The 18,275-nt window shown below is 38.2% G+C and overlaps 1 protein-coding gene across 3 annotated transcripts; it reads right to left on the minus strand.

The window, feature by feature from the left end:
- Positions 1 to 193: 193 nt before the first annotated feature.
- On the minus strand, positions 194 to 15,169 carry tmx4 (thioredoxin-related transmembrane protein 4). Of its 3 annotated transcripts, XR_008396979.1 has the most exons (9): positions 14,796 to 15,169; positions 14,272 to 14,387; positions 9,140 to 9,185; positions 8,299 to 8,427; positions 8,085 to 8,130; positions 5,042 to 5,143; positions 4,586 to 4,649; positions 3,377 to 3,681; positions 194 to 465 (listed from the first exon to the last, which is right to left on the minus strand). XR_008396979.1 is itself a non-coding variant. In XM_017476654.2 (8 exons), exons 1-8 carry the CDS (start codon positions 14,981 to 14,983, stop codon positions 3,449 to 3,451), a joined length of 915 nt encoding a protein of 304 aa, XP_017332143.1. In that variant the 5' UTR covers positions 14,984 to 15,169; the 3' UTR covers positions 722 to 3,448. The 3 variants fall into 3 exon arrangements, 2 of the variants coding, with proteins under 2 accessions (XP_017332143.1, XP_017332142.1); XM_017476654.2 differs by lacking the exon at positions 194 to 465 and having other exon boundaries at positions 722 to 3,681; positions 4,595 to 4,649; XM_017476653.2 differs by lacking the exon at positions 194 to 465 and having other exon boundaries at positions 722 to 3,681.
- Positions 15,170 to 18,275: the final 3,106 nt, after the last annotated feature.

The following is an 18,275-nucleotide window of genomic DNA, read 5'->3' on the forward strand; positions in this document are numbered from 1 at the left end:
GGGGAGTTTCACAAATGTTTGTATTCTGAGGGCTGACGTAACTGTAGGGTGTTAAGCCTCATAAAGGGTCCATGAACAGCCTACGCTGTTTGAATAAAAATCAATACCATGTGTTGTCTGTAAAAATAGGATGAGCCCTACAACCTTACATTAGTGCATTCATGTAAAAAAGGAAAAGGCAATCTAGAGAATGAACCAATTCTGGTTGATTTTATACGTGATTAAAGGAGTAATTCTTAATTGGGTTAATAGGCATATATTTTCTCAAGAGGAAAGATTTCCCACTGTGCAGATCCTGCACCACAATGCTGTGTAGGTTGTAGGCTGTTAACATTCCTGCTGGTTTAGATCCTTCTCACCATATAGCCTCCTCTGCAGCTTTATGTAACAGTAGTGCAGCACTCTTCTTTTCTCGGTATCCCACACATCATGAGTTCAGAGGACGGTATCTAAACTTCCAGCTAACTTTAAATCAAAAGGAGAAAATATAAAAAGGTGTCAAATAATGTGTATGATCTACATTAGTTTTTCCCCTTTTAGCTACAAACTTAACAAATCTCAACCATGCATTATAATTTGATTTTTAAAAAATTATACACACACAAAATTACCATTAGGACCATACAATATAATGCATGTTTAATCTTGAACATTGCAATGACCTGAGTGTGAGTGTGTGTGTGTGTGTTTTGGTGTAGTATAAAAATGCATGACACAAAAACATGATTAACAGCTTATATTCCAAATTTCAACAGTCAGTAGTATAAAATAGGTATGACAGCATGTCATGGCTTCACACAAACATTGCATAATCAAAGTCAATTCAGTCTTCAAGAATTACTAGAAGTGAATGTAATGGTTATGTGCTAATAAATTCTAAATTGTATCCATGTTCATTGCTTTAAAAGTAACCTGCCCCAATATGTTGGAACAAATAAACACAAAGAAAACAAACAACATATGCTAATCTAAAACACAAACATCCATACAGTAAATACCCAACAAATTGAAACACTGGTAATTTTTTTAAGCTTTACTTATTCACCCATACAAGGCTTGTGCAACATGATCTTACACTACCATATTACCAGACCTGCCAAGCTGTACATATCACCAGAATACGCTAGTACGAGTTATCACTTATAAAAATGCAAATCCCCCAGTAAAACTGTAGCTGAGCCAATCGACATTAATCTGGAATGATTTATGAAGGTGTTTTGAACTCTCTGATATTAACCGGCCCCTGGAAGTCCCCTTCCCCCATCTCATATACTTGTGGAGCTCCCTCGCTTTCTGTAAAGGTAAATGGAGAAGGTTTTGATTTCATGTGAGATAAAATCGATCAGTGTATGTTTGACTCACCTAGCATTAGGCAAGTATACTGAACAGTCAACATCAGTTAACTAGATTGGACAAAAATGGCTCTTTGATTTTGTCAAACAAACAAAAATTTGACATAAAAAGATTAAATAGGCCTACAGTGAAGTGTTAAATCCAATCATTTTAATTTGAAAGTGAATAAATGTGCTGCTTGCTCTCCTTCATTGGTCAGCACTCAGACATGTACAAATACTTTGAGCAGCATCAAAAGAGAAAATGTCAGCCATGTGGACATTAAATGTGTAAAACACTTATATAACGAAAATGTACTGTTATGGGTTTTTTTTTTTTTTTTTTTTTTTAAACTGCTTACTGCACTGCACCTAAAAATCTACCATCCAGCGGGTTTTTTTACGATTGCAACTGCCAGTGTTCCAACTCCCATTTGCAGGTACATGCAGTCCAAAGTAGGCTTACTGATGCTGCATATTTATTTGTGATTTCTGTTGTTTCTTTTGAGAACATGAGATGTAAGGAACAGGCTATTATGGTGTGCCAATGCATGCAAAAGCACATCGAATTCAGTCAGATTCGGCAGAACACCGCACCAACAAACTCTTCATGTCATCAGACAGAATTTGTAATGCTTTCATTGTAATGCTTTTTGTTGGGCTTTTTTGGTGTAGTTCTGGTAATTACAGTGTAGAAAAAAAAAAAAAAAAAAAAAGAACTGTCTCTTGATAGATTAATAACAGAAAGAGAAACCTTCAGTAAATATGCAGCACTGGAATGCTCACTTCATAATACATGCACATGAAGGGGAGTCGGATTCTGCCGGGGAGAATTTGGCTCAACAGTGACAACCAGGTCCCGACTACACAGCTGAGAATACTACTGCATCAATCCTTACTCTCCTTCAAGCTGAAATGGTGGAAATGCGCATTTTCTTGTTTGTTCTGGACGATTAAATTGTGTATTGTGATTTTCCTAAATGGTAAATCTCACGCAGGGAAAAACTTACATCACACAAGCCTACATACAATAAAAGTAAATGGCCTGGCATCACCATTAAAATACTTTTGTTTATCGAGTATTGTTTACTGTATGGTAAACTACATAGAGTCAACTTTCAATTAATCTAATGAATGCACTGAACCTATTAGCAGAGCGATTCGGTCTCTAATTGATAAAGTTTTTTTTTTTTTTTTTAAATACTTATGCAGTCATGGGAAAAACTCAGAGCATCAGATAGAGCCATGGTTCTCAATGTGGTTCAAAGGAGTTTGTAAAGCACAACCCACCATTATCAAAGCTATTATGCATGTAAATAATGTCAGCTGGAATCTAATGCCAGTTTTAATAAACATGTGGGTGGGAAATTCAAGAAGAAAAAAAAAAAATCTCTGGCTCCAATAAATAGGTAAAATTGTACATTTGAATAATTTTTTGAATAGTCTGTTTGTAAAATAAATCTGTTGAGATAAATGCGTCCCTGACTGCTAAAAAATTGAAAACCCCTGATGTAGAGCATCCCGCTGACAATCTATAATTCACGATGATGATTCTCCTCACACTTGGAGTTCCTTCTGCATAAGATGCCTTCAGTCACTCTTACTGAAATAACGTAATAAAGCAGTTTCATACCCTGGAATGTAAAAGCATGCACTTGGCAGTTGTTAGTTTAAAAAAACAACCAACAATGAACAAGGGTGTAAACAAACAGTCCACTTGCAGCATTGCACATGTACATCCTAAATGCAAAATAGAAATATTAAAACAGGTTTTCAGAGCTTCCTTAAAATATATTTATATATTTTTTAATATTATTTTTCTTTTTTCATTTTAAGAGCATTACAGTTACTTGCTGTGTGATGTATCCTTGGCAACAGTTTTGTTTATAAGCAAATACTTTTTTTTTTTTTTTTTTTAAAGATTTCTCTTAATTTACACACAAAAATACTGGAATCCACAGGAGGAGTTTATCAGAAACAGGGAAGGGCTGGTTAAAATAGATAATCACTGATTAGGAAAGAGGAAATAAGCGTTCAGCACTTACAGTGCTGAATTCAACTTTGCTGTGGAGTTTTGGTGTAAACTGCATTTCAGATTTCTAGCCTGTGCAGAAGTGTTATGTGGCCTTGGGACTGCTTGGACCTGGAGGTTTCCTCTTCCTCACTGCGGTCTCTGTAGATCGCTCACTGCTACCAGCTGCAGCTTCAGTGCCAGGGCTTCCTTCCTCCTCAGTGAACTCCTCCTCTCCAGACACCTTCTCACTGTCATTGTCCAGGTCAGATGCTTGCTTCTCCTCTGTCAGAGTATCCTCCAATTCATCCTCAGAGCCTTCATCTTTCTGAAGTACAACTGAACAGGCAGAGAAATGCATCCACTCTAAGACGAACTTCATAATGCAACAAGACAACGACCCAAAATACACTGCTAACACAACAAAGGACTTCATCAGGGAAAAATTGGACAGTTTAAAACTGGTCAAGTCAATCACCAGACCTTAACCCAACTGAGCATGAATTTCATCTCCTGGAGAGGAGATTGAAGGGGGATCCCCTCCCCCCAAAAAAAACAACAACTGAAAAAAGCTGCAAGCCAGCACATATAATCCTGGAAAAGCAACACAAAAGAAGAATGCAACAGTTTGGTGGGGTCAGTGGGTCACTGACTTGATGCAGATATTGCAAGCAAGGGATATGCAACCAAAATTTACGTATTTATTTACTTTAAGACTATTTGTTCCTATAGTTTTTCAAAAGGCGTCATGTTCTAAGATGTTTAACACATCTAGATGTAACTATCAGGAAATGAAAGCTGAAATTCTGATCTACTGTCTTATATTCATCTTTTGAGCTCAAACACAAATGTCTTCAGTGAATAGCAAAAACATTGTTTGCTTGACACCTCTGTGCTGGAAATAAAACCATATAAGCTGCCCAAAATCCACAACACACCACCTGCCGGTTGGGACTACTGTACATCAAATGCCAGTGGCACAACCAGAGCATGTGCTTGCAAAATAAATATTCGTTTAAAACCAATAAGAGCTGGGTTTTTAACATGATATTGAGCTTGCTTCTGGATTCATTTGCCTAATTTTGATTTATATTTTAATTTCAGTCTGGACCAGTCTTGATATGGCATATTTGGTAACACAGCAATACAAAAATGGGTACAGCTTTAGCAAGAGGAGAAAAATTGTTCCCTTCAAGCAAACTATCATTTTAACATGTGGTGCAAATTATATTATCCATCTTACCAGTCTTACCCTCTTTGTACTTTGGCCTAGATGGGCAAATGCAGTCTGCAATCAGTACCAGCATCTGTTAGAAATGCAGAGAAGATTTAGGAGTACTGGCTAAACTTTTCTATAATGCAAGGCTGCAGTTCCTCCCACTTTATTCCCAAACGTGCAGTACAATAGATAATGATTACACAACCAAGAGTTGTATAACACTTCTGAACACCTTTATTTTCTTACATAATTCCTAATGCTGCAAGTTATTATCTCTTTGCCAGTTGTAATAGAATATTTAAATTGAGAGAGTCGTGTACATTTTCATCCTAATGTTAATGCAGAGGGAAAAAAGAAAAAAAAAAAAAACTTGTAAAAGTCCAGTTTTAAGGGCCTGTGGAAACGTTATGCATGAAACACTTTGACTAAACAATATCAGTCATTCTTTAACCAAGCTGGATTTAGGTAGTTTTTACTTACCAGGCCTAGGAGAAGGCCCAGGAACAGTGTGACAATGGCAAAGATTACATAAGAGCCCCATGACGGAATGCCAAGACTGTTGGTTAGATACGTGTGGATTTGCTGAATTGGATATAAAGATTCACAGGATGATTTTCTGATACAAAAACTTTCCAAAAAATATTACTATATTTCAAGCCAACTAATATTCTCCAACTAAACAAAGTCTAGGTGATTATCAATTTCTTATGGTTGTTGTGTAGCACTGTTGTATTTGATTCCCAAATCTTGTTGATTAATTTTCTATAACAGCAGCTCTCACACTAGTACTGACTGCTATATAAGTCACAGGTCTAATATATATATATATATATATATATATATATATATATATATATATATATATATATATATATATATATATATATATATATATATATATATATATATATATATATTATATACACACACACACACACATATATACATACACACAGTGAGGGGAAAAAAGTATTTGATCCCCTGCTGATTTTGTACGTTTGCCCACTGACAAAGAAATGATCATTCTATAATTTTAATGGTAGTTGTATTTGAACAGTGAGAGACAGAATAACAACAAAAAAATCCAGAAAAATGTTATAAATTGATTTGCATTTTAATGAGGGAAATAAGTATTTGACCCCTCTGCAAAACATGACTTAGTACTTGGTTTAAAAACCCTTGTTGGCAATCACAGAGGTCAGACGTTTCTTGTAGTTGGCCACCAGGTTTGCACACATCTCAGGACAGATTTTGTCCCACTCCTCTTTGCAGATCTTCTCCAAATCATTAAGGTTTCGAGGCTGACGTTTGGCAACTCGAACCTTCAGCTCTCTCCACAGATTTTCTATGGGATTAAGGTCTGGAGACTGGCTAGGCCACTCCAGGACCTTAATGTGCTTCTTCTTGAGCCACTCCTTTGTTGCCTTGGCCGTGTGTTTTGGGTTATTGTCATGCTGGAATACCCATCCACGACCCATTTTCAATGCCCTGGCTGAGGGAAGGAGGTTCTCACCCAAGATTTGACAGTACATGGCCCCGTCCATCGTCCCTTTGATGCAGTGAAGTTGTCCTGTCCCCTTAGCAGAAAAAAAACCCCAAAGCATAATGTTTCCACCTCCATGTTTGACGGTGAGGATGGTGTTCCAGGGGTCATAGGCAGCATTCCTCCTCCTCCAAACACGGCGAGTTGAGTTGATGCCAAAGAGCTCCATTTTGGTCTCATCTGACCACAACACTTTCATCTAGTTGTCCTCTGAATCATTCAGATGTTCATTGGCAAACTTCAGACGGGCATGTATATGTGCTTTCTTGAGCAGCGGACCTTGCGCACGCTGCAGGATTGCAGTCCTTCACGGCGTAGTGTGTTACCAATTGTTTTCTTGGTGACTATGGTCCCAGCTGCCTTGAGATCATTGACAAGATCCTCCCGTGTAGTTCTGGGCTGATTCCTCACTGTTCTCATGATCATTGCAACTCCACGAGGTGAGATCTTGCATGGAGCCCCAGGCCGAGGGAGACTGACAGTTCTTTTGTGCTTCTTCCATTTGCGAATAATCGCACCAACTGTTGTCCCCTTCTCACCAAGCTGCTAGGCAATGGTCTTGTAGCCCATTCCAGACTTGGTTAGGTCTACAATCTTGTCCCTGACATCCTTGGAGAGCTCTTTGGTCTTGGCCATGGTGGAGAGTTTGGAATCTGATTGATTGATTGCTTCTGTGGACAGGTGTCTTTTATACAGGTAACGAACTGATATTAGGAGCACTCCCTTTAAGAGTGTGCTCCTAATCTCAGCTCGTTACCTGTATAAAAGACACCTGGGAGCCAGAAATCTTTCTGATTGAGAGGGGGTCAAATACTTTTTTCCATTAAAATGCAAATTAATTTATAAAATTTTTGACATGCGTTTTTCTGGATTTTTTTGTTGTTATTCTGTCTCTCACTGTTCAAATACAACTACCATTAAAATTATAGACTGATCATTTCTTTGTCAGTGGGCAAACGTACAAAATCAGCAGGGGATCAAATACTTTTTTCCCCTCACTGTGTATATATATATATATATATATATATATATATATATATATATATAAAAAATAAATATAAAAATGCTATTCGTCTATATAAAAATTCATTCACAGGGACTTGCATAGTGGATGCTCCGCATAAGCTAAGGCTAATAATGGATTACAAATGTTGCTATTTATGAAAAATAGCAAATTGTTGATACGGTGAAGGTAATGTTTATTTAACATTTACGTAAAGACTCCAATGTCAGTGGTTTGTAACAGTTCCACCATGGGAAAAATCAAGGACAGAGACCAGTTTTATGGCAACTGTATTTTCCATCTCTTATTAACTTCAAGAGGAATTGAAAAGGAAATCACTGTTTACAGCTGTTATAAAATAAGTGATAATAGGAACAAATTGGTCTTACAGATGTTCCACAACATTAAATGCAACAATCCTCTTTCTGTACTGCTTATCCTATACAGGGTAGAGGGGGAGCCTGGAGCCTAACTTGGTGGGCAACACCCTGGACAGGGTGCCAACCCATCGCAGGGTACAATAACACCCATTCACACACACACACACACACACACACACACACACACACACACACAACTTGGAAATACCAATCAGCCTACAATGCATGTCTTTGGATTGGGGGAGGAAACTGGAGTACCCAGGGAAAACCCAAGAGGCAAGGGGAGAACATGCAAACTCCATGCACAAAGGGCAGAGGTAGGATTCGAGCCTCCAAGCAAGGAGGTCCTAGGAAAACTTGCTAATAACTAAGCCACCATGCGCCCTTAAATGCAACAATAAATGAGTAAAATGTATGTAATGTAAAAATGTAACCATGAGCAAAATGCTGTGGTATTGGAGGGGAAAAAAACACTTCAAGGCGTGATGTTATAGGAAAATAATCCACCCTGTTGATTCCCCCCACTCCTCTATAACTGCATGCCTCATTGTTTATTTCTTTACATGTTATATAAACATCCGAAAAAATACATCATACCCGTATCCACACAGAGAGCCGGAATAGACCAGCCATTCCTGACATCCTGGAATAAAATCCAAAATATATGCAAACAATAGTGATAACAGCACAAATGGCTTCAGATTGGTAAGAAACACATCTCTAAGTTCAGTTTATTCAATACACTGAGACCCTCTGAGTGCTGAACATATTTAACTGAAGGTACACAGAGAGAGATGAGTGTATGCTTTACAAGATAGATGATGGTGATTTCCATCCTGGCAGCGGCTCCACAGCATCCCACTTTTTTTGAACAATGTATGCTTGGATATCCTCAATGGTCCGTGATGACATGTATCTTCTAAAACTTCCATCTTTAGCACTGCAATAGACAGCAGCTGAACTCTTGACCACAGACTATAAAACAAGGTGTGATTATATTCCACAGAAAGGCAGTCAAGCGGATTTAAACCGAAAATAAAGCAGACTGATGACTGTTTTGCTCTCCTAAGGAGAGTGTTCCAATGATGTATTGTTTATACACTCTGTGAACACGTCGTTCTACCTGACAATTTTCTTCCTTTTATGCATAAAGTAACATAGTTCGTTCTTTATTTCCCCATATTAAAACTGCAAAATGTAATATTTATACACGGCTGTGAGTGCCAAGTAATACACATTTAGAGAGAATTTGGGGCTATGTCCCAAACAACATAGCGCACACTAATTAGAACAGCTGCAACACCTAACCGACAAACCTGATCGAATTTGGTAATATAAATGGTTGGCATAGAATTTTATTATTAGTTAGTTGGTTTAGTTTGTGAAGCATGCTGTGGCACACACTCATTCACTTCATTTAGACCAAAAACACATCTAATACACAATGGAAAAGGATGTTATAAAAGCACTTAAATGCTATATTACATTACATTATATTATATTATAATATCCTACACACTGTAGCACATGATTATCTGAAATACAATAATCATCAAATGAGGCAGCGTTATTTTAAAGAGCTTTTGCAAAGTAAAAATGCTTAGTACAGTCAGCATCATGCAACATTAAAACTCAGAACACTGGAGACTTACTGAAATATAGTCGGTAGTGAGGTGACCAGAAAGCGCCCACTCAGGCCTGCAGAACAGAGCAACACAGGGCAGGAGAGAGAGAATTAGTTATTACAGAAATATATAAATATAGGTGCAGTGCAGCTGCAGGTCCAACAGGCTCATCTCCAGAGTGTGGGAGTTTCATACTGCTTCAATAGCGGAGCTGTAATACGAGTAAAGTAACTCAGTTTTTCGATAGTGAACTGTAGCACGGGTATCAATTTCACCCAACAGCTGAGGTCTCCTCATACATTCATCTTATACAAGCAGTGTATTACAAGCAGCCTGCTTGGAGACAGTGAGGCTTGGGTTGGTTATTTGCAGGAGCACAATGAAAGGAAGAAGTCTTCTTTGTTTCTTCTTTTATAGACCAAAATTTTGTTCACGTGTTCCTTGGGATTTCATAGTGGTATTACGATGAAGCTAAAACATAAAGCATGAAAAACAATAGGGTGTGCTGTTACAAGAAAATAAACAGGGTGGTGTTATTTTTCTATAACTTCACATCCCAAAGTCTGTTACTCCTCTTATACCATAGTGATTTGACAAAAGATTATTTATTAATGAACAAGTCTTCATATTTTTAACCATTTATAGTTACAGATAATGATGTGGAACATTCGCAAAACAAGTTAGTTCCTGTTATCACTTATATTTAAATAAATAAAATAATAAATAAACATTACTGAATATTGCAAAGAGCAGCCATTCAAGACTCCTTCCATACAGAAAGCTTCACAATATCAACAATTATAATTATAACACCACCACCAGGGGCATTAGCTGGACTGTCCGAGGCTGAGCCCAGATAAGCCCAATCAAAAAACTTTTTAAAACATAATTCTAAATAGACTGTTTTTTTTCTTGCATGTGATGGCTAATGGTTTAAAAAATAATAATAATTAAATTGGATAAAAAGTTGTTTATAAAACTTGCCTTAGGTGTGATCACTGTTTGCAGGACTGGACTAGCAGACTGAGAAAATAAAACGTTTTGGCAATCCAACACGATACTAGGTTAGTTTGGTGTTGCTAGCTAAGGGGAGGCACAACTAAGCTATCACTGTATGGGTTTAGCTGCTACAGTGCCATGCAAAAAGTACATTAGCTGTACTTATGCACTGTTCATATAAACTTCATAACTTGGAACTCAGACATTTACATACACTGTTTTCCTGGCTCAGGATGTTAGTGTTTCAGTTTCAACCCCTTTGTAAAAAAAAAAAAAAAAAAAAAAAAAAATTTTTTAAATGAAACGAACTGACTGAGTGAGCTAGAGTTTGGCACAATTGAGACCGGTTAGCCAATAAGACAAGTATTTCCACATATTTTTATACATACAGCCCGAATGCCCAGGCCCGGTTACACCTCTGAACAAACACATTTTATTTGTTTATTAGGCTTAGATTATGTGAAGCATCTGTCACTTTGAATTGTGTGATAGAAACAATAATATAGAACATAGAAACAAGAATATATTAGAACAAGTGTGTTATTATAAACCTCCAGGCAGTCAGCACTACTGTCAGAAAAAAAATAAATAAATAAATAAACACCTTCTGACCAATAAGATTCAAGAACTCACCAGCACTGTGGTAAAATGAGCCATTACCTGAACAAAGAACAAGTATAATCGATGTGGCAGATTATAATTTTTGTGCTTCACAAGTCTGAAGTCATCTGAAGTAAAACATTCATATTTGGGCTGCTAATACAATTTGTATGCCAAATGTCCTTAACTATTCACCTTCCCTGTCCTTCCCCAGATCCCCTGGTTCTCCTCCCCCAGGTTAGTCATTACCAAGGTTATTCAGTATCCTTTTGAAAGATTGGCTTTAACATGCAGTTGACCCAAGCTTTCTATTTTAGAGATGCACACACTGATAAGTAGACCACATGTCTACTCACCAAATAAGCCTTAAATTAAAACCCATATATTAACAAAAAACCTGCAGCATAGTAATAGGAGTTATGATTATTGAACATCCATGCAACACAATACACTGACACCATGTCCCATTATGAAGGCCCATTATGATAAAAGCCAAAAAACACAACCGACAACCCAACAGAAAGGCTCAATATATTTTTTCTCTTGTCCATTAGCAACAAACATGACCTACAAACAGTAATGCAGTGTGATTATTTAGAAAATTAAAATTAGTTACAGAATCTTCATCTGCTCTTCAAAGTGGGTTACAGAAAACTTGTGATTACTCGTGCAACTTGTGATAAGGTGCAGTCGTTACTACATTCCTTATTAAATTCAATCACTGTTCAGCAATGAAAAACAAAAAAACAAGTTTGATGAGGCCACATGATCAAACACAGAAGGCAGTATGAAGAAGGATAAAAGGAGGATTATTGTCTTAAATTAATCTGCAAAGTGTAAACATGTATAAAAACATGACTTGCCATAATGCTGACTTTTAATAACAAGCCTCTCACAAGTGTGACCAATGACTGTCATTCAAACTGTAACTAACAGCTTAATTGTCTTTTCTGGTGACTTCGTGCCATGCATATACTATGAACATAACATTAGAATAATAATGCACATGCACAGATATTTATCAACACTGAACAAACGGAAGCCATATCTCCCTGCAGTGCTCGCCTGGTTTACCACTGAAGCTAAGCAGTGTTGAGGCTGGCCAGTACCTGGATGGGAGACCTCCTGGGGAAAACTAAGGTTGCTGCTGGAAGTGTTACTAGGGTGCTCACCCTGTGGTCTGTGTGGGGCCTAATATCCCAGTATAGTGGTCTTCGGATGAGGTCCTGACTCTTGTGTCCTGGGATTTTTAATGACCACTTATGGTAAAATCATCCCTTATCCATCATAGCCATCTCCTCTCCACTAATAACTAGTGTGTGGTGGGCGTTCTGGTGCACTATGGCTGCGGTCACATCATCCACGTGGATGCTACATACTAATGGTGATTGAAGAGATTCTCTCCCCGCCAAAAATAATTATTAAACTATACATAATTTGTACCTGTGAAAACATGACTGCGTAGTCTATTGGTTAACAGGGATGATCTGAAGTAATTCCGATCCTAAACATATCGAATTGCATCAGTATACTACAATAGGCCTGAATAATATGATGGTGTGATAGAAACAAAAATGTCTCTCCTTTTCTTTGAGAAATAACATGCTTTATAAATGCTGGACTATAAAGCTCCGAGGTGAGTGGCACCTGTGGGTGCACTGTTACAAAAACATAACAGTGCACGTTGTATATCGCAATTGTGTATCATGAAGACGTCTTCAAGTGTTGTGATATGAATAAAATGTTAACAAACATGTAAAGCATTAAGTAACACCCAACATAAGTCCATGGGAAATAGCTTTTCCTTTACATTTTCTTCAACATCAAATAAGACTTTGGGGTAAATTTACAAATTCGTAGACAGGACACTTGTGTTCCATTCTTTTTCTTTTAAATAGCTATCCACAGATGATAGACAGGCTTTAAAGAAGCTGTATTGAGTGTATTAAAGTGGGTCCTTTAAGAGCCACTGAACTGGTTATTATTTAATGGTTATAATGGTGGTTATTATTTAATAAGGTGTTGTCATGAGTTAAGTAACTTGAGCTGTATTTCATAGCAACAAATTATTTAACTTGTGGCAGGTACTGTATTTTACACTGAGATACTGAGAGAGAGAGAGACACACAAAGAAAGAAAGAAAGAAAGAAAGAAAGAAAGAAAGAAAGGAGACTGACAATTATGGAATGATACAGAAAGACATACTGGAAAGTGACATGGATACACCATTAGCCGCATCACCCACTTTAAGTGAATACACTCCAGCCAAATAATTAACAGGAGGTCATGTATCATGTATGATGCTCCCATAATATATGTCAAATTCATGGCTCATGTATAGCCTGATTTACACTGCACTTACAGTGAATTACAGTAGTGTCTTAATTTTATTACTTATCACACTGTACAAGATGATCCCAATCAAATCTAGACTGGATTCTATAAAAGGCTAAGCGATAATGTGTTCTCCATTGCACGATGAATATCCTCCAACAACAGACCCATGATGAAAGATTCCTGTGTTGTGCTTATGTCAATCAGTGCAATCGAGGCTCACTCAGAAAATGGGCTCACAAAAACAGAAACATAACTCAAAGTGAACTTGAGGAAATAAGGACATATTGCTTTCCTGAGGCATGTTTTGTTTACACTGCACCATTGTCACTACCATATTTGTAACTGCCCCATGAGTTTTGTGTGATCTATTGGTGGCTTTTAGATGAGAATTGTCCATCAAGATTTAAAGAAGCCGCAGAAATTTCTAACACTACCAGAACTTTGTCATCAGTTGTCTTTGGTCACAATGACACTAGTTTGGCGGTCTGTGGAAACGTTCTAAGATTGCTGATCTTAAAGTTCCTGTGAAGTGCCTTGAAGCGTGCAGCGTTATTCAAAGTGTTGACATAATTTCCACTGAAACAGGAAGTCAGGGCGGGAAGTCAGGCTAACTCAAAACCAAAAAAATAAGTTGTTCTTCAAACAACTGGTGGTCATGAGCTTGGTCTCTTGTAGCCACAGCATAATAATTTTTACTATAACTACCTTGTTGACTCAAAATATTAATGCACAGCCTTCGTAACCAAGCTTTAATAATAATTTTTTAAAAAAAAAATTAAAACACTATGTTGCCTCAGTAGGTTCTAACATTGTCTGACTGTCTGTGGAACCAAAAGTGGACCACAAATCGTAAGGTGAATCCGACTTTACACAATTCATTGCCATGTCTTTGGTATCTCATTGCCACAACATAATACTTCATGACCAATGCATATTTAGCTTGTGGCTTCGAAATATTAATTCGTGGCTCGGCCTTAAGAAAACATAACCACCATGTCACTTCAGCAGCTCCTTGCAACACTTACGTGGAAAATGCAACGATATCCCATCACCCCCTATCCCCAAGGTGTAAAAGAGTTACACGTACCAATCTGGCAACATAGTCACACAGTTTAGTAGCTGTGCTGCTACTACAGAGGCCTGTATTATTATCCTGCTATACGCCTGTATTATTTTAACCTCCACGCTGTCTGCAAAACCGACAGGAAAAAAAAATAACAAACCTGGTTGTTGTGTGACATCAACATTTCCCACGGATATTCCCAGACTGTGGCTTAGTTTGGCGAAAGCCTCCCAGTCTGCCTGAATGTGCTGACACGCTGGACACCACGGGGCGTAGCTGTGGCAAAATAAACCGCACTGTTACCTTGAGCTGGACTTAATCTCAAGTAAAACCGCAAAGCGGTGTGCAGAATTGTACAATGACACCCTCACATTGGCAAGGCAGTAGCACTAGCTATAGCTAATATGCACACATGGCTTATATTAGCTATGCTAGCTCGACCATTTATAGTGCTTGCATGAACACAATCATATTTGGGGTACAATGTATCAATAATATAATTCCCTTTCATACAGGCTACATGACTTCCGCTCAGAGCAGAAATAAACAATACAATGGGCGTGGCGTGTCAAAACATAAAGCTGTCGATTATTAAACACGCACTGTCAGTTTAATACTGATTAATAGTGCTTAATAATGACCTGCTCGCTCAAATAAAACACGGCAACAAATGATACTACTCACAATTTTAACATCCACTCGCCCTCGAGAATAAGGGTCCAGTTTGAGTCAGCGACTGTCAACACGCTGCTTTCGGTTTGAGCACTGACATTTTGCAGCTGGACTGTTAAAACATACCCGAACCAAAACATATTTCTTAAAAGCTTCAGCTGCTGTGAACGCTTCTGTCCCGCCATGTTGCCAGCACACATGCTTGTATGATTGTCAGAGACCTGAAATGCCTCGGCCTCCTTTTTTTAAGCTAGACCGTAGAGTCGGTTTTACACGCCTTCGGCAAATTTGTGGTTACTTTGGCACCGAATATGGTGGTATCTGGTTGGTTGTAATGGCTCCCATCTCTTGTTTGTCAGCAGAATGTCCCGCCCTTAAGCTTCACAAAACGCGCCACTTTCAGTTTGAATCCTCCAGTTGTTTTCACAGACCACGCCCCCGTTCTCCTGTGATTGGCTAGAAAATTTTATTGACGTTCGTCATTATTACCCAGTGGCAGCTCTATCTAGTATCTATGGCGATATTGTATCACCTGAAATTCAAGGCATGTGAGGTGTCTTACATAAATATTTCTTTTTTTAAAAAAGGTCTATTATCTTGTCTACCTTCTTACTATGGTTAGTTTGCCTGGTGAACTCACCATTCACCATAAAAAAGAGCATGTTCATTAAATGCAAGAAGAAGAACAACAGAGGATAGAAAAGCTTGCAGCATGTAAATAGAATTGTAGTTTTGGATATGCTGTAGGCTGTACTGTGTGTTTTGAATATATTCTTAGTTAATGCATATTAATTAAGGTGTCTTTTTTTTTTTAGCATTTAACTTTCAAATAATTTCTGAAATATTGTTAATAAAAAATGTGATTTTGTTTGCTTCAGTAACTGTTATACAGGTGTAAAGCATTGACACTGCATCTGTATCTGTTTAGAACTCTAAATATATGTTTCTGTATTTAGATTTAAACCCAAAGTGGGCATGGCCTTAACCAGAAAACTTAAAAATAATAAAATAATTAAATAATAATAACAACAACAACAACAACAACAACAACAATAATAATAATAATAATAATTTGCTGTAGTAAAAACCCTGGGCAAAAAACAACGGTAAAAGTGCCAGCACTGAATAATACACCATTAATCTCAACTAGAGATGTGTGCAGTTTTACTTCCCCTCTCACAGATATATTTGTTTTTACCAACCAAACAAATGAAAGAATGAACACTGTAAATGCACTGAATGTTAATGAACATGGTCCTTCTTTGTTCCGCAAACTTCAAACCTGACCGATCACTCATGCCCTCACAATAGGAAAAACCTCCCACTTGCACCACTATTTTGTTGCTTCCCACATGATGCCAGTCCCAGTGCACACCTAGTGTCAACCTAATGCCCTAGGAACCTTTCTGGCAAGTTTTCAAAACTAAATAATTAATGAATGAATTAATTAAATATTTAAAAGGATAGCGCTCCTCCTATTCATATCTATTTTTTATCTGTTTAGAATATGTGATCTGTTTTATTCTGAAGAATGAATTTGTATTTGGTTGTATCCCTAAACTGTGTTATATTGAATATTCTGAACAGAGATATGTTTTTCTTAGTTTTGTTTTTATTGCATTTGATAGGCCTCTATGTTCTGGTCTGTTCCATGTACAGCCAGGGTTGTTACTGTGTCAAAGTTTCATGGTTAGTCATGTTGTATGATTGGATGGTTAGCTCACTGTTAAAATTAACCTGGACTCCTCCTAAATCATACTAGATCATCCTCCATTTCAGCCGTAATGTTTCAGCTTATAGTGACAACATAATAAGTAATAGCAATTCAAGAGATTTATGGAAAACTCATCCTTAAAAATATAATTCTACGAAAGAAGACCAATTAGGAGATATGATATTTTTTGCCTTTTGGTTTATGTAATGTACAATACTGCCAAAGGTTTGGGGACACTTGACGGTCACACCCATATGTGTTTGTTGAACATCCCATTCCAGCTTTAGTCCCCCTTCACTGTTATTATAACCTCCACTCTTCTGGAAAGGCTTTCCACTATTTAGAACATGGCTGTGTGGATTTGTCCACTCAACTACAAGAGCATTAGTGAGGTCAGGCACTGATGTCAGGCCTGGTTCACAGTCAGGGTTCCAATTCATTGAAAAGATTTTCAGTGGGGTTGAGGTCAGGGCTCTGTACAGGCCAGTCAAGTTCTTCCACTACAACCTTGGCAAACCACTACCAAACGTTTATCGCAGACCAGTTACATCCCTTCATGACAACAGTATTCCCTAATGGCAGTTGCCTCTTTAATGGTAATGCACCCCCTCACACTGCATATAGTTTGAAGAGGGCATACGGTGGCTTAGTGGTTAGCATGTTCGCCTCACACCTCCAGGGTCAGGGTTCTATTCCCACCGTAGCCCTGTGTGTTCTCCCCATGCTGTGGGGGTTTCCCCAGTCCATGCATGGTAGGCTGACTGGTGTGTCCATAGTGTATGAATGGGTGAATGTGAATGTGTATGTGATTGTGCGATGGTTTGGCACCCTGTACCATGCCTCGTGCCCGATGCTCCCTGGGATAAGTTCCAGGTTCCCTGTGACCCTGAAAAGGGTAAGCAGTATAGAAGATGGATGGATAGTTTGAAGAACATGATGAAGAGTTCAAGGTCTCCAAATTCCCCAGCTCTCAATCTGATTGAGCATCTGATCTGTGGGGTGTCCTGGTCAAACAAATCCAATCAATGGAGGCTCCACCTTGCAACTTACAGTCCTTAAAGGATTTGCTCCTAACATCTTGGTGCCAGATACCACAGCACACCTTCAGAGTTCTTGTGGAGTCCATGACTTGACGGTTCAGAACTGTTTTGGTGGCACAAGGGGGAACTGTACAATATTAGGCAGGTGGTTATAATGTTATGACGGATCCGTGTATTTACAAGGATGTGCAAAGAATTAATAATAAATGTTTCCTTTTTCCTTGTGTGTTTTCAATGGTCAATACCGTGTACAGCATGAAAAACTGTGATATTGTATTTTATATTTTAGTCTAGGTTATCATACTGTACAACATTTCAAACTAACACCCCGATGCACAATACAAATCAGGCATCTGAAACCAACAAGCCTAGCATGTCAACTGAAGCTTGTAAAGAGTTGATTCAGTTACTAAAAGGATGTCAGTATGGGATCAGTATCAGGTACCGGTCCATACTCACACATCTGATATCGATCAAAAAGTTGGATCAGTGCAACCTTATGTCACATCCGTCTATAAGTGAAATGGATAAACACTGTATGCAGTATGTAAGGATGAGCATGTTGATGCGTGTCCGACTTATTTATTAGCTCCATTCTGCACAGGTTGCGGTCTTTCCTCAACTTGGCTTTGTCCAAACGCACTAGGAGGCGCTGAATCCCAGCGAGCAAAGTGTTCAAGCGCTGAAGTGCCGCAAATGAGTCAATGTGCGGAGGCCACTCATGCTGCCAGCCCCCCC

The sequence above is a fragment of the Ictalurus punctatus genome, chromosome 9 (assembly GCF_001660625.3).
Source record: "Ictalurus punctatus breed USDA103 chromosome 9, Coco_2.0, whole genome shotgun sequence".
Taxonomy (NCBI): domain Eukaryota; kingdom Metazoa; phylum Chordata; class Actinopteri; order Siluriformes; family Ictaluridae; genus Ictalurus; species Ictalurus punctatus.